Source organism: Impatiens glandulifera, chromosome 3 (genome assembly GCF_907164915.1).
Source record: "Impatiens glandulifera chromosome 3, dImpGla2.1, whole genome shotgun sequence".
Lineage (NCBI taxonomy): Eukaryota > Viridiplantae > Streptophyta > Magnoliopsida > Ericales > Balsaminaceae > Impatiens > Impatiens glandulifera.
In genome coordinates this window covers 25,022,061-25,046,369 of record NC_061864.1, presented here as the reverse complement: position 1 = coordinate 25,046,369, position 24,309 = coordinate 25,022,061, and the positions used below count along the sequence as shown (strand labels likewise).

Here is a 24,309-nt window from a genome sequence, read left to right as displayed (position 1 = left end):
GTTGACATTGATGAATTGACCTGCTTTCTTGTTTCGAAATCTGATGGCTATAAAGCTGAGCCTAATTGAATTTCTCTGGCCTTGTAAGATGTTGCTACATTGTTAACCCATATTTTCTTCAGAGCATAGAATTTAATTCTTAAACCATACATTGAAAGCTTAAGTTATTCATACGATGATCCAATTTGTACTTATTGTTTAGGCCTTCTTTCTTTTCTATGGTTGTCTGTCTTAGCATAAATTTGGAGAAAATACATTGTCCATGCCATTAGATTATATCCATTAGTATTTTGTAACTGAGTAATGGTGATCTCAAAACTCTCTTCATAAAGTAAAAAATAAGGCAAGCAAGAAAATTAATTTAAATTAATGGGGTTCTAACGTTTTGATCTCTTTTCCTTGTTTCAATTCAGCGTAATGATAACACTGGAAATTAATGGGGTTCTTAAGCGGATTGACCACATTATCCAACTAGACAGGTATGGAGCTGATTATTTGTTCTGTATGTAATGGGGTGAAAAATTAAGCTAAGTTTGTTTATCTAGAAAATTTCATATATCAGGTTTAATCTTAGCCATAATGCAATCCTGATAACCAGCTGCATCAGAACATTAACTCAAGTTGCTATGAAGCTTTCTCAATACATAAATATAGTAAGTGTTGTGATATGTGTTTTTTGTGGAATAATCATAACTGAAACATAACTACCATATAATAAACTTATAACTTTCTATACAATAGGATTATTTTTGATGGGCTGGTGATTAAGCCATGCATCAACTCACCTCAACAAAAAATTACACAACCAGAAATAGATTGTTTCTCATTCACTATAACTTTCTTCTTTACTTTCTATAACTATACTGTTTGTTGCCCTATTTTCTTTCCAGTGGCTTAATGTCAGTTAGAGCTAGTCTCTGAACATGTTAAAAATTAAATTAAAACAATTCAATGATTCTGTATGTTAATATTTTTCAATATTTTTAAGCATAAGCTGGAATAGCTCAGTTGGTTAGAGCGTGTGGCTGTTAACCACAAGGTCGAAGGTTCAACCCCTTCTTCTAGCGTTTTATTTTAATTATTTTTCAAAAAAATCTTATAACTTTCTATACATTAATGATATTTATACTACATTTCTCATCCACAATTTTTTTTTTCCAATATGTTTTGCTAATGCGGGATCAATTGACTGAACAGATTAGTCCATTTCGGGACTTGAAGGGAAGGTCGTTAGTTCGGATTGTGGCAAGCAAAGCCATGCTCGACCTTCAGTTCCACTATAGCGGAATTGATGCTGCACTACAGTTATTCAAAAATTTATAAAGAAAGAACCAACCTTTAGAGGTTCAGGCCTCAAATTTGATTCTCATTGAAATAAACCTGGTTAAAAAACTATTAATAATCTCACTAATTTGATAATGTTTTGTGAAAAATGATAGGGCAGAAGAAGTTGAGTGTCCATATGAGCCTTTATGTCAGATAAGAGGTGGTGGATCTGATGATCCTGTTGATGTTGTGCCTTGATTTATCTGCATCAAAGTTGCATCTCTTCCAACAATATGTTTCTTGGACACTACATTTTCTGCATTCTTCAAATTCTGGTAAAAATCAAATCTATTTGCTTATCATTTAATCAGCTCAAATTAAGCTAGGTAAGCTACTCGATAGTATATTATCATCATAGAAAAGACAACAATATGTGACAATTGTGAATATCTTAAAGAAAATAAAAGTGGTTATTTCATTACGTGTCTTTTTGTATGATATTTTTATCGTTAGAAGGTACGATAAAAAAACAATTAAATCAATTAAGGATGTGAATTGCACTACACAATATATCATGATATTATCAAATGATATATTAATATTATTAAATGAAATACAATACTTCTACAAGTGAATATGTTTACACTTGAAAGTGCAATAAACGTATAAAAATCTTCTAAGGATGATGGATAGATTAAACGATATAATTTATATTAATAACTTTTTGATATTTGTCGAAAAATTAAATATTTCTATGAAATATATATAATTATTACACGTTGACAGAATATTTTTTCTACTAATTAATCAAGTAAAATATATATTTTCATAAAAGAATATTTAAATGATAATCATATATAAATGACTATACTTCTTATTAGAATATATTCTAAGAGTCTCTAAGAATGTATCAACAAAAATTTCTAATTATTGTGATAATAATTTGAAATTAGACAAACTTAGAGTAAATGACAACTAGACATAAACGTCTTAGACATAATGTCATTAAACTATAATCTCTAATAGAGTTATCATTATTTGATTATGTTAGTCAAATATATTATTGTGGATCCATTAATCAAATTATTTAATATATAGTTAGTTTGAAATCTTTTAAGACATGAGCCTACTATAAGTTGGTATGAAAGAAAATACAATGTATGAAGACTGAAGATCCTAGGAACTAGGTTCATTGAGGCAACATAATTGTATTGACTTGAAAGATTATTATTGAGGATTAATCATATAAAGAATATATATTTTGACGAGGATAAGCAAATTGTTTTTAATGATTCTTTATGAACAAAGAGATCACCTATGAGAGGGAGACATGAGGCCACTTTGAAGGAATTGCACGACTTAATTCTAGATGCTCTCCACATAAACATATGTGTGTTCCATGGCTAAAATGAACACAAACATGAGAGTTTGTCATGTATCAGAAAGAATTCCATGTGAAAGTGTGTAATCATTTACACAAAACTCAAAATAGTTTAAGGATATTGTGTCTCCTAACCAGCCAGTAAAGTTATATGATTTCATAAGTTATATGATTTCATAAGTGAATGTTCAAAGGGTTACATCAACCTATCTTATGTAAGATTTAACTGTTGAACATTTCATCAGATTAATCTTCCAGTTTCTATTAATGTAGGGATTATTGGAATTAAACTAATTCAATTAATTAAATAAAAATGAGAATTTAAACAAATTTAATTCAAATAAAAATAAATTTGTTAATTATTTAATTAACAATAATTCCTTGAATGTTAATTAACAAATATTGAATACATTTAATATTGTTAATTTTAATTATAACAATTATGAGTTTATTGTTTCTATCAATTGATAATTATTACCAGTTGAAACTTTGTGAAGAGGCAAGAAATGTCAATCGTTGGATGATGAATTAATAATTGTTGGATTCATTTTGATGGTTTAATTTCCAACTATATATATCACTTTACCTTAATTCTTTCACTAGATCATCTTTTATTTCTCATTCTAGAATTCCAAAAGTCATTTCCTTAATTTTCTGAGTGTTTTTCGAGTTTTCGCTCGATATTTTCCGTTTAAACTTGGTGCTAATTTAGGTACATTGGTCATGTTCAATGCGTAGTGATACTAGTGCATAATCATTACTAGATTCATTTTATTTTGGGAGACGGCCATATGCAATAAGCTTCAACACAAGAGAAGACGATGATATTGTTTTAAGGGAAATGTGTTTAACACATGCCTTGAATCAACCATCAAATTATGTGATTTCATTCTTTGTATACATTTAGTTTATTTCATTTATTTGTATCATTGTCGTAATGCCAAAAATCGACCCTTCTCGAGAAAAGAATTTTCGTTACTCGATAGTCGCACCTTATAACTCACATTCCTCTTTAGTCTCGAGAGAGATGAGGAACCAAAATAGTAGACTTGACTAGTGTGTATTTAAAAATATCGATTTAGACTAGCTTTGACTATTTTAGAGTCGTCACCTAATTTACTACTCGAGAAATTAGGAAAGAAAAATATTTTACATGTTCAAACGCATTTTAGAGATTTTGTTAATGGTTCGGTGCTTGGTTACACGTAAGAAATGGGTCTCACGCTATATATCACGCCTATCACATTACAGTCTCTACTTTAAACTTTTGGTCATTTAAAATAATATTATTTTACACTTTATTTGTTCAATTTTAGGGTATTCGTCTAAAGATAAATCCATACATAAACATGTGTCTAGTTATGTATTATTATGTTCCTAAGAAATGCATTTATGTCATGTTCCTAAATCTAAAATGTAATGAAATAAAATAAAATGCTAATACATGTGAGCGAGTAGCAAAGGCTCGAAGAATGGTACTGCCTATTGTCAATGGCGAGCGCAAGAGCCCCTTTTGTTTGTCTGTTCCCCAACGCTATAAATAACCTAATTTATAATCTCATTGAGACTCATTTTTATATATTTATTTAGAAAGTATTAAAATGATGGTTAAATAAAAGTTGACAATCACATGATCGATGATCGATGATACCCCGATTTCGGTGTTCATTAATTTCCTTGTCAAGGGGTTTGAATCTTGAAATATGTTCGCCGTTCTTCGTTTGGGAAACATGGTAGGATTGACATTTAACTCTAATCAAGGTGTTGAATGGTGATGCAAGTGTCTGATCTAGGCATGGATTTCAAGGCATTATGAAACGTTGCACGAGGTTTGCGCCATCTTTCGAACCGATGAAAATGATGTATTAAGCTCAGGCTATTATGGTCTGAAGACCAGCTGTGTGAGATAGCCAAAATGTTTTCATTATTATGTAGATTGATGAATACGATGTATTGATCTCAAGTTTTTATGGTCTAAAGACGAGCTATGTGAGATAGTCAAAAAGTTTTGTATCCTTGTGCGGGTGGATGTCTTATATACATTAAGTTCACGCTACTATATATAGTCCGTAGATCAGCTGGGTGAAATAGTCAATGGGGTTTTCATCATCTTTCTAATCGATTGGAAAACCAAATATATTAACCGTACCCCACTATAGTCTATAGACCAGTTGTGTAGATAGCCAGAGGGTGGGCGCCCTTCCTCAGATGGGCGACTACATCATATTAACATCACAATCGGATGTGTATCTAATTAGTCTGAGTAGTTAGTTCAAGTTACGTGACAGAATTCATGAGATAGTCAGATGTTTGTGTCAACTTGGTAGATTGATGTCAAAACAATTTTATTTTATTGTGATTGCGTAGTTCGGGGAGCCAAGCGCCTGATCACACAAGGGTGGTTTAGGTTGCGTCATTTTCACAATGAGTGACTTACTGCTTAATCTTCTAACTACTTAATGCCTCGGGGGCGCTTCTGTACAAAGACATCTTTTATTGGTTATTGGTGTACAAATCTCATAAAAGCTGAGAAACAAGGAACTCGGAACGTATAATCCTAAAAAAAATGTCTCAGATTGTTCATCATCTGTTTTAATTTTTCGGGTCGTGACCACTTTATTTTTTTTTTTGAAGGAAACATTTTTAATCATGATTTTGGGTTTTATTTTTGTTTGAAAACTTCGATCCTTTTTTTTTTGAAAATGCCATTAGTGAAAGACTTTAGGTTTTTTTTTCTTTTTGCTTTTGTTTTGAAGACTTCGACTCTTCATTTGTTTTGAAAAATTTCTCTAGTGAATGACTTGAGGGCTTCATTTTTTTCAGTTTTGGAAAAAATTCCCCTAGTGCAAGACTTTTTTTTTTTTTTTAGAAAATTCCCCTATCACTTGTCTAAGGGTATTTTTTTCACATTTTTTTTCTCTTTTTATGATTTTTGGAAAATGCCATGGCACTTGTCTACGATCTTTCACTATTTTTTCTTTTTTATTGCAAGTTAAGGAGTGTCTTGATCTCTCTCGTTTTAGAACAAATCCTGAATCAAAACATGTTTGGAGTCTCACTACGAGTGTCGATTTTGGACCGTCTCAAAAGGAGGCCAATTTTTCTTATATTTTTGTTCAACGCGAATGTTATCAATAATGCCATCGAATCCATGTTCTCACGTTTTGAAAAGTTTTTTTTGTGAAAGAGAAATTTCTTCCCAAATATCATTTTTGACGTTTTAATCAAACTTCTACGCTGCGCCACGTGCTTTGGAATTTCATCCCGCTTCCTTTATTATATTTTTTTGAGAGATTTTTCATCATTTTCGGCTTTAGAGAACTCTCATTATACTAGGGATACTATTTGATAGAATCGGTACACTCGTGTTACTTTTGAGGCACATCAAGACGTGAGTCTAAATAATATTGAGTGATGATTTCAATGTCTCATCCACTTTTAGTATTATATATATATATATATATTGTTTTTTTAGCGACCCGGTATATTTTATAGAATCGATACACATATGCTCTTGCTTTTAGCAATCAGGACGAGAGTTTGGGTGAGCATTATGTGATGATTTTAAATCTCAATAATGAAGGAAGCTCTTTTTTCTCTTTTTTAGTAGCATTAGTATATCTGATAGAATCAATACACTCACACTTGCTCATTAATTTCCTTGTCAAGGGGTTTGAATCTTGAAATATGTTCGCCGTTCTTCGTTTGGGAAACATGGTAGGATTGACATTTAACTCTAATCAAGGTGTTGAATGGTGATGCAAGTGTCTGATCTAGGCATGGATTTCAAGGCATTATGAAACGTTGCACGAGGTTTGCGCCATCTTTCGAACCGATGAAAATGATGTATTAAGCTCAGGCTATTATGGTCTGAAGACCAGCTGTGTGAGATAGCCAAAATGTTTTCATTATTATGTAGATTGATGAATACAATGTATTGATCTCAAGTTTTTATGGTCTAAAGACGAGCTATGTGAGATAGTCAAAAAGTTTTGTATCCTTGTGCGGGTGGATGTCTTATATACATTAAGTTCACGCTACTATATATAGTCCGTAGATCAGCTGGGTGAAATAGTCAATGGGGTTTTCATCATCTTTCTAATCGATTGGAAAACCAAATATATTAACCGTACCCCACTATAGTCTATAGACCAGTTGTGTAGATAGCCAGAGGGTGGGCGCCCTTCCTCAGATGGGCGACTACATCATATTAACATCACAATCGGATGTGTATCTAATTAGTCTGAGTAGTTAGTTCAAGTTACGTGACAGAATTCATGAGATAGTCAGATGTTTGTGTCAACTTGGTAGATTGATGTCAAAACAATTTTATTTTATTGTGATTGCGTAGTTCGGGGAGCCAAGCGCCTGATCACACAAGGGTGGTTTAGGTTGCGTCATTTTCACAATGAGTGATTTACTGCTTAATCTTCTAACTACTTCATGCCTCGGGGGCGCTTCTGTACAAAGACATCTTTTATTGGTTATTGGTGTACAAATCTCATAAAAGCTGAGAAACAAGGAACTCGGAACGTATAATCCTAAAAAAAATGTCTCAGATTGTTCATCATCTGTTTTAATTTTTCGGGTCGTGACCACTTTATTTTTTTTTTTGAAGGAAACATTTTTAATCATGATTTTGGGTTTTATTTTTGTTTGAAAACTTCGATTCTTTTTTTTTTTTTGAAAATGCCATTAGTGAAAGACTTTAGGTTTTTTTTCTTTTTGCTTTTGTTTTGAAGACTTCGACTCTTCATTTGTTTTGAAAAATTTCTCTAGTGAATGATTTGAGGGCTTCATTTTTTTCAGTTTTGGAAAAAATTCCCCTAGTGCAAGACTTTTTTTTTTTTTTTAGAAAATTCCCCTATCACTTGTCTAAGGGTATTTTTTTCACATTTTTTTTCTCTTTTTATGATTTTTGGAAAATGCCCTAGCACTTGTCTACGATCTTTCACTATTTTTTCTTTTTTATTGCAAGTTAAGGAGTGTCTTGATCTCTCTCGTTTTAGAACAAATTCTGAATCAAAACATGTTTGGAGTCTCACTACGAGTGTCGATTTTGGACCGTCTCAAAAGGAGGCCAATTTTTCTTATATTTTTGTTCAACGCGAATGTTATCAATAATGCCATCGAATCCATGTTCTCACGTTTTGAAAAGTTTTTTTTGTGAAAGAGAAATTTCTTCCCAAATATCATTTTTGACGTTTTAATCAAACTTCTACGCTGCGCCACGTGCTTTGGAATTTCATCCCGCTTCCTTTATTATATTTTTTTGAGAGATTTTTCATCATTTTCGGCTTTAGAGAACTCTCATTATACTAGGGATACTATTTGATAGAATCGGTACACTCGTGTTACTTTTGAGGCACATCAAGACGTGAGTCTAAATAATATTGAGTGATGATTTCAATGTCTCGTCCACTTTTAGTATTATATATATATATATATATATATTGTTTTTTTAGCGACCCGGTATATTTTATAGAATCGATACACATATGCTCTTGATTTTAGCAATCAGGACGAGAGTTTGGGTGAGCATTATGTGATGATTTTAAATCTCAATAATGAAGGAAGCTCTTTTTTCTCTTTTTTAGTAGCATTAGTATATCTGATAGAATCAATACACTCACACTTGCTCATTAATTTCCTTGTCAAGGGATTTGAATCTTGAAATATGTTCGCCGTTCTTCGTTTGGGAAACATGGTAGGATTGACATTTAACTCTAATCAAGGTGTTGAATGGTGATGCAAGTGTCTGATCTAGGCATGGATTTCAAGGCATTATGAAACGTTGCACGAGGTTTGCGCCATCTTTCGAACCGATGAAAATGATGTATTAAGCTCAGGCTATTATGGTCTGAAGACCAGCTGTGTGAGATAGCCAAAATGTTTTCATTATTATGTAGATTGATGAATACGATGTATTGATCTCAAGTTTTTATGGTCTAAAGACGAGCTATGTGAGATAAATCTCAATAATGAAGGAAGCTCTTTTTTCTCTTTTTTAGTAGCATTAGTATATCTGATAGAATCAATACACTCACACTTGCTTTTGGGCAATAAAGACAAGAGTCTAGATGAACACACAGTGGTGATTTCAAAGTGTCAACCTTGATAACTACTTTGACTCATTTATTATTATTTTTCTCAAGCCTAGAGTTTCGAGTTATCTCCCATTTTTTGAAACATTTCTTTCTTTTCTTTTAGGAAGCAAAACAATATTCTTTATTCACGCGGTTTGAGCTTTAACTTTGATTTTTTCCACAAGTTTCTCTTTTTCTTTTTTTGGAATTAATCGTGAGTACACGAAACAATTCAATTAGATATCCTTTCATCGAACAATCTAGGAAATTAGAGAGTTACTTTTGGAATGATCGTCGAAGGAACACACTCATCTCGACTCGACTCGTACTTATTTTCTAAAATTCATTTTATTATTTTTTCTTGTCTTCCTTTTTTTGAGAGAGGGATCTTGACGACCTTTCTTGACACTATATTTTTTGGAAAAACAAATGGTTATAACCGGTCCTCAAGACAAGGCTGCCTATGTATCCTCTTGAGAGAGGAATCATGTCGAAACGTAGTTCAAAAGCACAAGAATGTCGATTTTATTTTGAAAATGCTCCTAGTGTGAACGAGGGTTTTATTCACTCTTTTTTGTTAGTTTTTTTTGTTTTTGTTATTCTTTTGTTTTTTATTTTTTTAATACCCCTAGTGTGAACTAGGGTTTTATTCTCTTTTTTATTTTAAATCATTTAGACATTTTAGGAAGATCCTCAAGGCTTTTTTTTTTAGAAAATGGTGAAACACATGTATGTTAGTTCTTGATCCTCCAACATATTCACATCATACCCCTCTCGTTTGTATTTAAGCAAAGTACTTTTTGAGTGCATTGGTTGGTGTAGAAAAATCTTTTCCATTTATCGTGGCGATGTGGACTACGCCCCCAAATAATATTTTCCTCATCATGAATGGGTCTTCCCATTGAGGTTGGAACTTTCCCCTTGGATCCAACAATTTTCGTGTCTTTTTTAAAACCAAATCTCCTTCACGAAGATTCCTAGGCTTTAATTTCTTGTTGAATGTGTTTGATATCCTCTTATGATAAGCCTGCGTTTTGTACAAAGCGTTCAAGCGTTTATCCTCCATCAATGTCAGTTGATCATAATGAGCCTTAACCTAATCTTCTTCGACAATATGTCTTTCTAGAAGCACCCTCAACGTCGGAAGTTCGATCTTGATTGGTTGGACGACATCCATTCTATAGACAAGGGAGAATGGTGTTTCATCGGTTGACGTTCTAGCCGTTATTCGATAACCCCAAAGAGCATACGAAAGCTTTCATGTCAATCTTTATAACTATGAGTCATCTTCTTGATGATCGTGATCATATTCTTATTGGTCGCTTCAGTTGCTCCGTTTGTTTGTGGCCTATAGGGTGACGACTTATGGTGTTGGATCTTGAACTCTTTCAAGCACCTTTAACACCCCTCCTTGAAAATGTCGTATATTATCTTAGATCATAGAGTGCGACACACCATACTAATAAATGATATTGTTTCGAATGAATTTGGCTACATGTGATGACTTCAATACTTTGTATGAGGCAACTTCGACCCATTTAGTAAAGTAGTCTATGACCACAAGGATGAATTCATGACTGTTTGAGGCGTGTGGGAATATCTTGACAATAATGTTTATGCCCATGTCAAGAAAGGTCATGGTGATGTCATGTTGTATAACAATGACGTTGGGTATATTTCAAATTGGCATATATCTAGCATTAATGAAAAGTCTTGACATATGACACACAATCGAGTTCCAATTTCTACCAATAGTAACCCAAACGAAGTATCTTCTTGGCTAAGGATAATCGTTCATATGTGGTTCACATGTGCCTACATACACTTCATTCATGATCTTCTTTGACTAATCTTGGTCCACACAAAGCATGTTCTGATCGTCGAATCATTTCCTAACGAGTTTCTCCTCCATGAAAATATAGTTGGTGGAGTATTGGCGCAAGGCTCATCTTTCCTTTTTCTAGAAATGAGGCGAATGTTCTCCATATTAGATGTACCTTTGGAGTGGTTTATACCATGCTTCTGTAGTTACATCGTTGTTGGCTATTAGCTTCTTCTAGAATGCCCTTTTCATCTCTTGACAAATCTTGATTGGCTTGATCTTAACTCCTTCAGGAATTTGGGTCATAGCGGCAAGTGTAATCAAAACATCTGTGAATCGATTCTAACACCTCGGGGCGTGAGGGAAAGTAACTTGTTCAAATTTACCGATCAATCTTATTAAATACTCATGGTACGGTTTCAAGTTCTCTCCTTTCACTTGTCATTCACGGTTTGCTTGGCATATGACAAGGTTAGAATCATTGATCACTTCTAATTCCCTGGCTCCTTTCTCGTATGCAAGTTTCATCCCTATATGGCATGCCTCATACTCGGCTTTATTATTGGTGATCGGATATTCAAGCTTTATCGAAGTAGGGTTATACATTCTGGATGAATCTATGAGAAGAATTCTGATGTCATACCCTTGTTTGCCTTAAACTCCGTCGAACATGAGCCGCCATGAGTCATTTTCAGTTATCATAATCTCGTCATCCGGAAATGATAAATCATCCTCTTCCTCGATATCAATGGGATTATCGACTAGAAAGTCAGCTACCACACTATGTACGTGATGTCGTACTCTAAGATCATCATCATTCACTTGGCTAATTTTTGGGATAGCAGTTCGTTGAAATACAAAGAGGATCAGATCAAGCATTGACACATGTTTGATCGTATGTGCTTGCATGTAGTGCTTTAGTCTTTTAGTTACACATGCAAGCGCCCAACACATATTTTCAACTGATGAGCAATTGAGTTCATGAGCCGTCATCCTCTTGCTTACGTAGTAGACCGCCACTTTGACTTTATCCTTATTTTCTCGGGCAAGCTTGCTTCCCATTGCATTTTCTGTTACCATTAGGTACAAGATTAATGGCACTCCCAACTTTGGCAGCATAAAAATGGGTGGTGACTTGAGGTAATCCTTCACCTTTAGAAAGCATGTTGACATGCCTCATCCCAAACGAACACATGATTCATTTTGAGAAACTTAAACAATGGATCATAAGTCATTGTCAACCTAATGATGAACCAACTGATGTACTAAATCTTCCTCAAGAATCCTCGAACCTCTCTTTCACTTCGTGAAGCTTGCATGGTTGTGATGACATCGATTTTTCCAGGGTCTATCTATATGCCTCTTTGAGTGATCTAAAAACCTAACATGTTTTCCTCAGTTACTCTGAACGCGCATTTCTTGGGGTTTAATAGTAGTTGATATTTCATGATTCGATGTAGGAATAGTAGTTATGAATGTGGTAATTATCTTATCCTTTGGCACCATTAGTACTTAATTATATCTAGAGAACCTGTCCATGAATGACAATAGTCTATGATCGATTGCGTGATCGACCAACACATTGATGTAAGGTAATGAGAAGTTATCTTTTGGACTTTCCCTATTGAGGTCACGATAATCAATGCATACTCGGATTTTCCCATTCTCTTTAGCTAGTGGAACGACATTAGCAACCCAATCGGGGTACTCGACAACCTCGAGGAATCCTGCGTCCAATTGTTTTTGCACCTCTTCTTTCACTTTATCAACAAGTTCTTTATCATGCGTCAAAGTTTTTGCTTGACTTCAATGATTTTTGGTTGAAGAGACAACTTCGTTTTCATTTTCTAAATAACGTTTCATTTCAAAAGACATTTCTTTGGCCATAAGATGATGCATTATAACAAAGCGTATACTCATAAACAAATTCTTCATTAACAAAAACATTATTATCGGTTATAAGTTCATGATTAGAAAGAGGTAGAGAGGAATGACTTTTTTAAATAAGCGATCTAAGACAATCTCTTCTAAAATTATCCCTCCTCTCTAAAAAATGCAAGCCTTCGTACCATCGGATATTCTCTTAGACGCATGAGTATCTTCTTTTTCGTCGAAAACATCTGAATTAGTGAGTATTAATGTTGTTGGAGTTTCCCCTTGGGCACCTTGGGGTGAAACCTCCTTAGTTCTTCCTTTTGTTGCTCTGAGGTTGGGTTTTTCCTCCACGAAGAGCTTTGATAGGTCCTCGATCGTGTCCTTCTAGTCCGCCAGTTTTTTCCTAATCACATAAGCATAGAGATTATATTTAAAAAGGGAAATCAGAAAAGATTTCAAAAGCAGGATAATGTTTAAGAGAAAAAAGGTTAATGAAAGGCTCGGGGAAGTTAAAACAAAACATATCTCCTCATTCCCTAACGAAGTGACCATTAAGTATGGGAGAGATCGGAATATGCGGATCAAGTGCTTTACATCTCCTTGTTCTCTTTGTTTCGTTTGTTGGTATTCGAGTCCGAACTTTTCCTTATTCACGCCAAAGTCTATCGGAGTGGGAATGCCTTCACCATTTGGACATAAACTCATTCCCATAAAATTATTCATCTTACGCATCATACAGCATATCGGAAAACGAAAAATATGGAAATTGGTAGCTGATGAAGTATTCTTACATGTCATGAATATCGAGCTGATCTCAAAGTCATTCAGCTCAACATTTGACCCTACGTGTGATGCCCCTAGTCCTTCAACCACATACACTTCTCCTTTTATAGTGATTATCTTATCTTTGTTGTAGAAGCGCACTTTTAGATGTAGAGTGGATGACACCTTTGGCTTGATGAAGCTAGGGTCAACCCAAAATTACATTGTACGAGGGTTGCATGTCAATCAAGCAGAAAACGGTATCAAAAGGCACACCTTTCACTTTGATGGTTGTTCTTAAGTTTCTCATGAATTCCCTTTACGAACTATCGAATCCACGTACGCAAAGGTCAGAAAGAGTGATTCTATCCTTTTGAACTGAAATGCGCTATAATGTCTTCCAAGGATAGATTTTCAATGTTTATCCGTTTTCAGTTAGAGACATCGAAATTGTCTTTCTTTCTATGTGAATTAAGATGTACAATGCTTTAGCGTGACTTGATCCAAATGTTGATAAGTCAATATCTTTGAAGCCGTCCATTAGACATTCCGCATTTTTGGTGATCATGGCTACCAATTCATCTAGAGTCGTGTTTGCTGATACATTCTCCTTGCTCAACTGTATAAGGATTGTGTGACGATTCTCTATTGAATACATGAGTATCTACCAGATGGAGATGTTGGCGTTTATCTTCTTCATTTGTGGCACTTGGATCTAAATATTTCGTCCTTTCGGCTGTGGCGTTCATGCCCCCTTAGCTGATGTTCGGGATAGTCTTCATGAACGTCGGTTGGAAGTCTAACCCGTTTCTAGTTAAATTTACTTCGTCGACTTTCATTTTTTTCTTTCTTAGCTACAATTGGAATATGTTTCATTGTTCCTCCAATAGACTCTTTTCCTTTTTTATTAATTTTTCACTTTTACATAATCTCTTTAGAAATCGAATATATTTTATTATCGACTTTCCATCAATTTTGGCTCATCTCTTTGGCCACTCGGTTTCTCGTTCGTTTTTCCAAAATGTTTGGCTTGTCTCATCTGTAAAGTCCTTAGTTATGTTTTCTCCTTTCGAATAATCTCGGCTCATGGCATCAATATAGAATTTGGAGAAAGTGTAGCCTTGCATTAATATGATTTTTTTGGAAAAACATTAATATGATTTTGTACAATAGATTGTCCAATCCTTCACAATGGAAACAACAAATTTAAGATCAATCAACTTGTTTACAGTCACTAATACTTTCCCAACAAAACATTCTTGTAATAATTTGTCTGCATCTAATCTTTTCTCTGCATTTAGGAAACTTTCTCAGCACAATTTGTAGGCATAAAATGAAATCTTTTGGGTAATTCTTAAGAATCAACAAAGCCTGAGTCAATTGCTTGCTCACTTATCACTTTAAGAGTTGGCATTAAGCAATTTTAATTCATAATAGCAAGCTTCCAATGTCTGACGGGTGAGGATCTGCGGTTAGACAAATGTGTGCCCTCAGATGTGACCCTTTTGGAGAAACACTTGTCTGATGTTGGCATTAAGCAATTTTAATTATGTAACAGCAAACATCCAATGTCTGAAAAAAGGCTATTTGAAACGGAAGAGGATCTGCTTACAGGGCATCAAAGTGAGCTTATTTTACATACAAAAAAATTGGGGTGACCCAAACCACATTTTATGTGTAAATTATTAGCTCAATTTGATAGAGATAACATTTAAGGGCACACATAATGTAACAGCAGATCCAGGACCATTTACATTATATGGGCCCACAAAATTTGAAAAATAACCTATCATTCTGTAGATTCTAGAAATTGTTCTAAACAATGGCTAAGCCTCAGTAAAATTCAGTAATATCATATGAATGTAGATTCACCAAGGAGGTTCTCCCTGTAAACAGGGTCCTGGATCATCAACACCTCAATTAAATGAATTATAGCATCATTGGCAAAACTAATCTTAATACTAAGAAATCTAGTGCTGTTATTTAACTCAAAACCCGTGAAATTTTGAGGGTAAAAGCTGATAGACAACACCCAATTTATGAGTTATTCAGACCCTATATCCACCATTTCATAAGGATTAAGAGTATAGTAAAACTCAATTGACAAATATTAGAACAAATAAGCCTCAGTTAAATTCATTAATCTCATTTAAATGTAGGTTCACTAAGGAGGTTCTCCCTGCAAAACAGGGTCCTAGATCTTCTACACCTCAAAAACATGAATTATATCATCAGGGGCAACAAGAAGATGATAATACAAAATATAGAAAGGAAGTATCTTTGAAAAACAAAATAAAGCTCAGTTACATTTTGCAGCTCTATCAATCACGAATTTTCTGAAGCAGAACTGGCGTTAAAGCTGAAGATATATCATCATAGCAATTTCAAAATCAATAATAAATATTGGCTCATATCAAGAAATTCAACCATTGTGATTTTATGCTTCATTGATTACTCTCAGAAGCGCGGATAGTTTTGAATCATAGCCAAGGAACATATAAAGATCGTAGATTTGAATAAATATAAATGTAGCAGTCGATTTGACACAAAATTAGCAATTCAAAAAATGCTAAACTGCAACACTTGACGGCAATATATCTAGCACAATCATTGGGGCTTACATCGTCAATACAAAATCTTTCTGAGAAGCCCGGGAGAGATCGTGCAGAGATAACGATAGTAAACAAAAACGGAAGAATTGATATCAAAGGTTAAAGATGAACATTAATATGTATTCTATACCTCATGTTTGAGAAAGAAAGGCGGAGGCTTGGATCATTGAAGACGAGATAACGACTTTATATAGGGATGATTGTGAAAACCTAAAGAAACCCTAGCGGCGGTGGGTTTGCAACTTTTGTAGAAGATAAGCGGCAATGCGGCATGCGTTACTTTGATAAGCTATAATATTTGAGAAGTTTAAATTTATTGAAATAGCCTTATCAAATGGGAAATTTGATGAAAGGATCTTATAATGCCTTTAATCAGGGGAAATGACAAGTGCCCCCACAAACCTTGCAAAAATATCCTTTTGGACGAAAATACCCCTTCACGTGACGCACGCAACGCCACGTGAAAAGTCAAAAATACCCTTAATATTTATTATAATTTCCTCATTTTTTCTCATTTTTTCTTTCTAGTTCTCTTTTTTCTCGGTCTTCTCCTCCTTCTTTCTAAACTCAAACCCTAACACACAACGGCGAAAACAACCACACAACGACGAAGACAACCATGAGCGATCGAGGCGATGGTGCTCATTTCGTACACAACGACACAGCCATAAGCACGAGCTGTTGGAATTAATTAAAATAATTCCATAATAAACGTAAATCATAAACTATAATACCCTAGATCTTCATTTTTGTTCCTGAGATATGAAAGACAAAAGCGGAATATATATACCTGGTTCCCTGGTTCCTTAGACATGATTAGATGAGATTGTCTTTAAAAATGGCAGAAATCCTTTAGTCTTATTTCTCCGATGATGGGGATTCAGAGAGAGAGAGAGTATGATAAAAATAAGTTTGTTCTTATTTTTTTTATCAACTAATCTCCCTTTTATAATTTCTTCTGCCTTTTGGGGACCATAACCGTCATAACTGTCTTATTATGCTAATTTCTAATTTGGCCCCTCATCAAATTAGAAATACCGCAAGGTATCCACAATTTAACATTCATAACAATAACGTCCTTAAGTCAAATCTCAAACATCCTTAGATCACATAATATTGAATTATTATAATCAATGACCATATATATCCATTTAAATATATAAATGTCCCTTTAAATTCTAACAATCTCCCACTGGACATATATATTTAAAAAAAATGAATAATATATCCTTATTGTGCACAGTATTGTCATCGATTTCGAGAACATTAACAATCTCGTCCATTAATCATATTAACAAGGATCAAGGCGGTCTTCGTTATATCAATCACAACTAAACCTTCAATGCTCACAAATATCAATATGACTAAATGACATAGATTAATCATGAATTTGTGGCATGAAAAATTACATACAAGGTGATCTATTAATGTCAATTTTCAACTGGTTCTACCTTAACTTTATTGTACAAAATTCAATAAACCGTACAATACTTTATCTGATCAGAAACTGAATTACATAAATATCCATAAAACAAATTGAAAGACAACTAAATTTACAAACTCCCACTTAACCTAGAGATCATCCATCTCTAAAACATCCATGTTAGTAGTGTGTTCATGAAAGACATTAGGCGGCAGACCCTTTGTCAAGGGATCAACTATCATGGAGTTTGTACCCAAGTGTTCTATAGAAATTTGACAACTTTGTACCATTTCCTTCACAACTAGGAACTTTATATCGATATGTTTTGACTTAGTCGAGCTCCTATTGTTATTCGAATATAACACAGCTAAATTATTGTCACAAAATAACCTAAGGGGTCTTTCAATCCTTTTCAAAATACGCAACTAAGTGACAAAATTCTTTAGTCATATTGTTTGATTTGATGCCTCATAACATGCTACAAACTCTGCTTCCATGGTGGAGGAAGTTGTAAGTCCCTGTTTGGAACTCTTCCAAGAGATCGCTCCACCAGCCAACAAGAATACATAGCCCGAAGTGGATCTTAAACTATATTGGCATCCCGCAAAATAAGAGTCAGATTATCCAACCTCCGATATGTGAGCATGTAACTTCTAGTTCTATTTAGATATCTCATAACCCTTTTAGTTGCCTTCCAATGATCCAAACCTGGGTTGCTCAAATATCTTCCTAATACGCCAACTATGTACGCAATATTTGGACGCGTAAAAACTTGAGCATACATTAGACTTCCAATTGCCGAAGCATATGGAATCTTTTGCATTTCTTGAATTTCCAAATTTCCTTTAGGGCATTGTTGAAGACTAAATTTGTCTCCCTTAGCGACCGGGGTATTTCCTAATTTACAATCTTGCATGCCATATCTTTTAAGTACTTTATTGATATAGCTCATCTGTGACAATACAAGAATTCCTCGAGAACGATCTTGATGTATTTGGATCCCTAATACAAATGAGGTCTCACGTAGATCTTTCATCTCGAAATTTCTCGATAGAAAAGTCTTAGTTTGGTGCAATAAGACTATATCATTTGAGGCAAGTAACATGTCATCAACATATAAAATTAGATATATATGTTTACTCCCACTGAATTTGTGATACACACAATCATCAATTAAATTCCCTCCAAAGCCAAATGAGAGAATTACCTCATGAAATTTATGGTACCACTGACGAGACGCTTGTTTGAGCTCATAGATGGATTTCTTTAATTTGCAAACCATATTCCTTGAATCTCCTAACACAAAGTTTTCTGGTTGCACCATATAAATTGTTTCATCAATTTCTCCATTGAGAAATGTTGTCTTTACATCCATTTGATGTAGCTCCATATCAAAATGTGCAACGAGTGCCATGATTGTTCTAAAAGAGTCTTTAGTTGAAACCGGAGAAAAAGTGTCTTTATAATCAATCCCGTATTTTTGAGTAAAACATTTAGCCACAAGACGTGCTTTATACTTTTCCACATTACCTTTAGAATCCCGTTTGGTTTTAAAAATCTATTTACATCCAATAGGCTTCACCCCTTCTGGTAATGGGACAAGTTCCCAAACTTTATTGTCTTGCATAGATTTATACTCTTCATTCATTGCATCAATCCACTTTGCTGAATTAGAACTATCTATGGCTTGATGAAAGTTTATTGGATCATATTCCATAATGCCAAGATTGTCATCATGTTCTTGAGAAATACATATTCATCCGACATAGTACTTCTCCTTACTCTTGTGGATCGCCGTAATGGCACTTGTTCTTCAATAATACTTTTTTCTTGAGGTTGTTGAGTTTTTACCTCTAGGAGATCAACATCGTCTTGATTTTCTGGAATTATTCCAATATTATCAATGATCAGATGAGAATCTTGATCATTGTCCATATAAATCGGAATAGGAGTCAACTCCTTGTTAACCAAATTAGAAGTTGACTCTTCTTCAAAGACAAAATCCTTTATTTGATTCTTCACCCCAAACTCAACATCCTCAAAGAATACAGCTATTCTTGTCTCAAAAATTGACTTTAAGTTGGGATCATAAAATTTATAGTCCCTTGATCATTCAGAATAGCCAATAAAGTAACTACTAACTGTTTTGGGGTCCAATTTATCCATACGAGGCTTATAAGGCTTTGCCTCTACTGGACATCCCCAAACATGAAAATGTTTTAGACCGGGTTTTTGCCCTGACCAAAGCTCATAAGGGGTTTTAGTCGTTGCTTTTGTTGGCACTCTATTCAAAATGTATGCTGCAGTCTTTAGTGCTTCACCCCAAAGTGACTTTGGTAAGGATGAATGGCTAACCATACTCCTCACCATATCATGTAAAGTACGGTTTCGTCTTTCTAGGTATTTAGCGAAAAGTCTTTGACGTTGTTCACCTAAACCGTCATACCGATCGTAGTATTCACCACCACGATCGGATTTAACTTTATTTATCTTTCTGTTGAGTTGATTTTCAACTTCAACCTTAAATGACTTGAACACATCCAATGTTTGAGCCTTTTCTTTAATAAGAAAAATGTATGCATATCTAGAGAAATCGTCTATGAATGATACGAAATATCGCTGACCATTCCAAGACGGAGTCGGAAATGGCCCACAAAAATTTGTATGTATCAACTCAAGTATTTTTGTAGCTCTATATGTATTCAATTTTCTATCTTTGGTTTGTTTTCTTTTAATACATTTAATACAGACATTAAAATCCGTAAAATCAATGGAATTTAGAATCTCATCTGACACAAGACGTTCAACTCCATTTCTAGAGATGTGACCTAAGCATTTGTGCCATAATGTACCCGATTTATTATTATTTAGCTTTCGTTTAGTACCCCTTGATTCCACATTCAGGGTTTCATTATATAAAGCAATTTATCAATTAAATAAAGATTGTAATAATGCATTAATGAACCGGTTCCAACATCCGAAGTACCAATAGATAACTTAAATTGACCATTTCCAAACAAACTGGAATAACCATGTTTGTCCAAATAACGAATAGAAACCAAATTTCGTTTAAACGAAGGTACAATAAAAGTATCCTTTAAGTCCAAATAGAAACCAGAACTAAGCAACAATCTAAAGTGTCCAATTGCTTCAACTTCTACTGATTTTCCATCGCCCACAAAGATACGTCTTTCAGCATCACTTGGCTTTCGGTAGCTCAGGTAACCCTGTATTGAAATACTGATGTTAGTAGTAGCACCGGAGTCTAACCACCAAGTATTTCCAGGTACTGATGCTAAATTAACTTCAGAACAAACCAGATTAAGAAATGTACCTTTCTTTTCGCGCCATGCACGATATTTAGTACAATCCTTCTTTAGATGTTCAGCCTTATTGCAAAAGAAATAGTCATTGTTAACCTTTTTCTTTGCTTTTGGACCCTGAGCAGCATCAACATTCTTTCTTTTCTTTCCCTTATCCTTAGAGGTGCTTGCCAGATGAGCACATTCTGTCCTTTCTTGCTTTAATCTCTCTTTCTCTTGAACACAATGAGAAATTAGTTCATTCAAGTTCCACGTTTCTTTCTGACAGTTAAAACTGACCTTAAAGTGGTTGAATTGAACTAGAAGAGAAATCAGAATGAGATGCACAAGTAAATCCTCATGCAAATCAAGCTTTAGCGCCTTAAGTTTTGATGCAAGATTAGACATCTCTATGATGTACTCCCTTATATTACCATTGTCCTTATACTTCATTGAAATCAAGCTCTTAAGAATAGTGCTTGTTTCAGCCTTATCGCTTTTAACAAAGCGCTTTTCAATTTCTGCAAGGTAATCTTTAGCATTGGTGGTGTCTTCAGACACAGCACCCCTAAACACCTCCGGAATTGCACGCTTTATGATCATAAGACTCATGCGGTTAGAGCGTTCTCATTTCTCAAATTTAGTCTTCTCTTCAGGAGAGCTAATAACCGTAGGAGTAGTGGGTTGCTCTGTCTGTATCGCAAGGTCCATGTCCATGCAACCGAGAACTATCAGTTGAATGTTCTCCTTCCAATCCTTAAAGTTAGAGCCATTAAGGACTGGGACTGAACATAAGTTGGCATTAATATTTGCAACATTAGATGAAAACATATTTTAAAGTGTAACTAACATGCTCAACTCTTTAATTTTCAATCAAATTTAAAATAATCAGCAAATCCCATCCAAAATATCTAGTGCACCATTAAATTCAAGTCTTTTGACAATGAAATTTAACTGCTAGTAATATTTTGTTGCAATAATCAAACACTAACAATAATGCATGACAAATAACAAACCTTTCTTTGGAATGATTTGATATTCTCATGTAAAAATCTTTATAATTGTTACGTGATTATTATCACAGGTAATTGTGAACTTCTGTCAACTAGTAACCTTCCTTTGGCCGATTATTTAGTCAAGTTAAAATTCACCATTACAAACATTCAAAATTCGAACTTAAACAAACTAAATTAGAGAGGTCACTTTGGTGACGTCATAACTTAACTTATTTAATTTAAATAAAGAAGAATCCGTTGAATTATTTAATAAGATTAAAACTTAAATAAAATTAAGAGAGTTCGACTCTTTATTATATTAATTTAAGTAAATAAATAATAATATTATTTAGAAACTTAACTGTGTTAAAATAAAATCAAAATTTTATTTTTCTTAAAATTTTATTTTCTTATAAAATAATTAAATAATATTATTTCTTAAAAAATCCTAAATTGAATAATATTATTTTATCCGAATATTATTTCTTTAAAAATCCTTAAATAAAAAAAAATTATTTTCAAATAAAATAATTATATAATATTATTTCCTAATAATCCTCAATAATAATATTATTTTCCCAAAAATAAAATATTTTACCGAATTTTCTTTTAATAAATTTTAATAAAAGATAATGAAATAAAATTATTTTCTTTAAAATAGGAATTGAAATAATATTATTTCCCAAAAAATATATTAATCATTCCTATTGGTAAACCCTAAATTGTATAGTTTTGAAAGCACGGCATAGTCGATGTGTCAACCAAGTCGTGAAAAGTACTTTGTAAGCCGAAGGGAAAAAGATTTTTTTGAAATATTCCCTAAATTCCCAAAGAGTCGACAACTTCACCCGGCTGTGAAGGAAACTTTGCAAGACTAAGGGGAAAACTCTATAGGAAAGTTTCCTAAAGGTTAAAATGCCAACAAAGGCAGTAGTTTTAACTATTTGTGAAGGACACTTTGTCAGATCCAGAAACGATAAGCTGTCCATCAGGACGACTCCTATCATGAACAATCCCCAATGGAAGCATGACGTTTCAATCAGCAGTGAAGGTTACTTTGTACAAGACCTCTCTAAATCTATATTTCAATAGGCATCTATATAGGTTATTATTATAGCTTATCCCCTTGTTATAACATATCCCCTCAAAGTGAGTGTTCTCACCTATCCCCTATTAGAGTAAGCCCTATCTCCGGATAGGTATCTATATTGGTTATCATTATGACCAATTCCCATCAGAGTGATTGTTATAACCTATATCCTCAGCACGATTGTTATCATCCCCACAGAGCGATTATTTCTACATTACTCACACAATATTATTGTTATCACTACCCATGTGATTGTTTTATGTTACCCAGGAGATCTATCTTCATCCTCTGTAGAGAATTCTCTTCATTCCCTAGAAAAGTCCTAGTTGTGGATGTCATCTCCTACAATAAGTCATATCACATTACAAGAATCTTCGAGAGTCATTGTATTGACTAATCTCTAGTAGTGAATTTCATCTATTGATGGACGCGATATGATTATTATCACTATCCCCAAGAGTTTTACCTTTATCCCCATGAGATTTTATTTTCAGGAGAGCATTCCTCAAGAGAGTCCTACCTCTTGATAGATAGTCTTTTTGGCATGCGACTCCTCCCCCAAAAGAGTTCTTTTCACTTCCCAAGTGAGCCCTATCTGTTGATAGGCACCATCGGTTATTGTTAGGACATGATTATCATGATAATCCATCCCCAATCGGAGTCTTGATTACTCCTCAACATGGTAAGACTATTGTATTAGTCTATCCTCAACAAGATTCAATAAAGGAGAAATTAACCATTTTCATGACTCATCCCTAGCAACATTTTATTGTCTTCCTAGCGCATGATCAGACAATTATGATAGTCTATCCCCGACAGAAGTCAACATGAGAAGGAAAATCACATGATATCCCCAGTCATGAGTCATTTTTATGAATCCTCACTAGTATCCGATGCCATCTAGGTTTTATCCTTCTATCTCACTATAGGTTAGAGTACAAATTTTTATGATATAACTTCGAACCCACGTTTTCCAAAAATTAAGTTTGTTGTATTCAAATTCGGGTATTCATCGGTTCGGTTTTCGGGTTATTCGAGTTTTCGGTTCGGGTTCTTCGAATTTTTATTTTTTTTAAGCAAATTCGAAAACCGAACCGATTTGAATAAATTCGAATTCAGTTTATTCGAATTCGGTGAATTCGAATTCGGTTCAAATTAATTCGGTCAGATATTCGGTTTAGACCAAATACAGAACATCACATACCTATAATTTTTTTTTAAAGAGTTAACAAAATAAATAAGTTGTTAAAGAGATCTTATTTACTTAAATTATAAAAAAAATATAAATCACGCAAACTTAGCTTAGTGACTAACGTCAATATATATTCGACAATTGAACGACGAAAGTAAAACAGTGTCGACGACGACAATATATGGCGGTTGAGGGGTGTGGACAGCTAGAGAAAAGGGAAAATGAATTAGGGATTATGGATTTAATTTAGGGATCTAGTAGGAGGCCCATGATAATTTAATATATAATATGTAATAAGTTATATAATATATAATAAAAATGAATTCGGTTTTCGGTTTGGTTTTTGAGTTGAAACTTAAACTCGAAAACCAAATCGAAAACCGTATTTAAATTTGAATCGGTTTAAAATTCGATTCGAAAACCGAAAATATAATTCGAATTCAGTTTATTCGAATTCGGGGAATTCGAATTCGGTCGGATATTCGGTTTAGACCAAATAAGGA

At 33.9% G+C, this 24,309-nt stretch overlaps 1 protein-coding gene, 6 non-coding genes and 1 pseudogene across 7 annotated transcripts; 1 reads left to right on the top strand and 7 right to left on the bottom strand.

Moving 5' to 3' along the window:
- Nucleotides 1-993: 993 nt before the first annotated feature.
- On the top strand, nt 994-1,067 carry TRNAN-GUU. Its single transcript has one exon. It is a non-coding gene; the product is annotated as a tRNA-Asn (tRNA).
- A 10,142-nt stretch (nt 1,068-11,209) lies between these two features.
- On the bottom strand, nt 11,210-11,728 carry LOC124930060. The gene has a single exon (XM_047470428.1). The coding sequence runs from the start codon at nt 11,726-11,728 to the stop codon at nt 11,210-11,212; it is 519 nt and encodes a 172-aa protein (XP_047326384.1).
- A 3,294-nt stretch (nt 11,729-15,022) lies between these two features.
- On the bottom strand, nt 15,023-15,137 carry LOC124933172. The gene has a single exon (XR_007098883.1). It is a non-coding gene; the product is annotated as a small nucleolar RNA Z278 (small nucleolar RNA).
- A 21-nt stretch (nt 15,138-15,158) lies between these two features.
- On the bottom strand, nt 15,159-15,265 carry LOC124933202. The gene has a single exon (XR_007098910.1). It is a non-coding gene; the product is annotated as a small nucleolar RNA snoR97 (small nucleolar RNA).
- A 50-nt stretch (nt 15,266-15,315) lies between these two features.
- LOC124933171 lies at nt 15,316-15,431 on the bottom strand. Its single transcript, XR_007098882.1, has one exon. It is a non-coding gene; the product is annotated as a small nucleolar RNA Z278 (small nucleolar RNA).
- Nucleotides 15,432-15,484: 53 nt separating this feature from the next.
- Nucleotides 15,485-15,577, bottom strand: LOC124933160. Its single transcript, XR_007098871.1, has one exon. It is a non-coding gene; the product is annotated as a small nucleolar RNA Z223 (small nucleolar RNA).
- A 19-nt stretch (nt 15,578-15,596) lies between these two features.
- Nucleotides 15,597-15,681, bottom strand: LOC124933228. Its single transcript, XR_007098931.1, has one exon. It is a non-coding gene; the product is annotated as a small nucleolar RNA U36a (small nucleolar RNA).
- Nucleotides 15,682-15,716: 35 nt separating this feature from the next.
- Nucleotides 15,717-15,860, bottom strand: LOC124933234 (annotated as a pseudogene).
- Between the last annotated feature and the right edge of the window lie 8,449 nt (nt 15,861-24,309).

Excerpts from the sequence above, each read along its gene's own strand:
- LOC124930060 (XM_047470428.1), bottom strand. The coding sequence starts at position 11,728 with ATGTCAACATGCTTTCTAAAGGTGAAGGATTACCTCAAGTCACCACCC.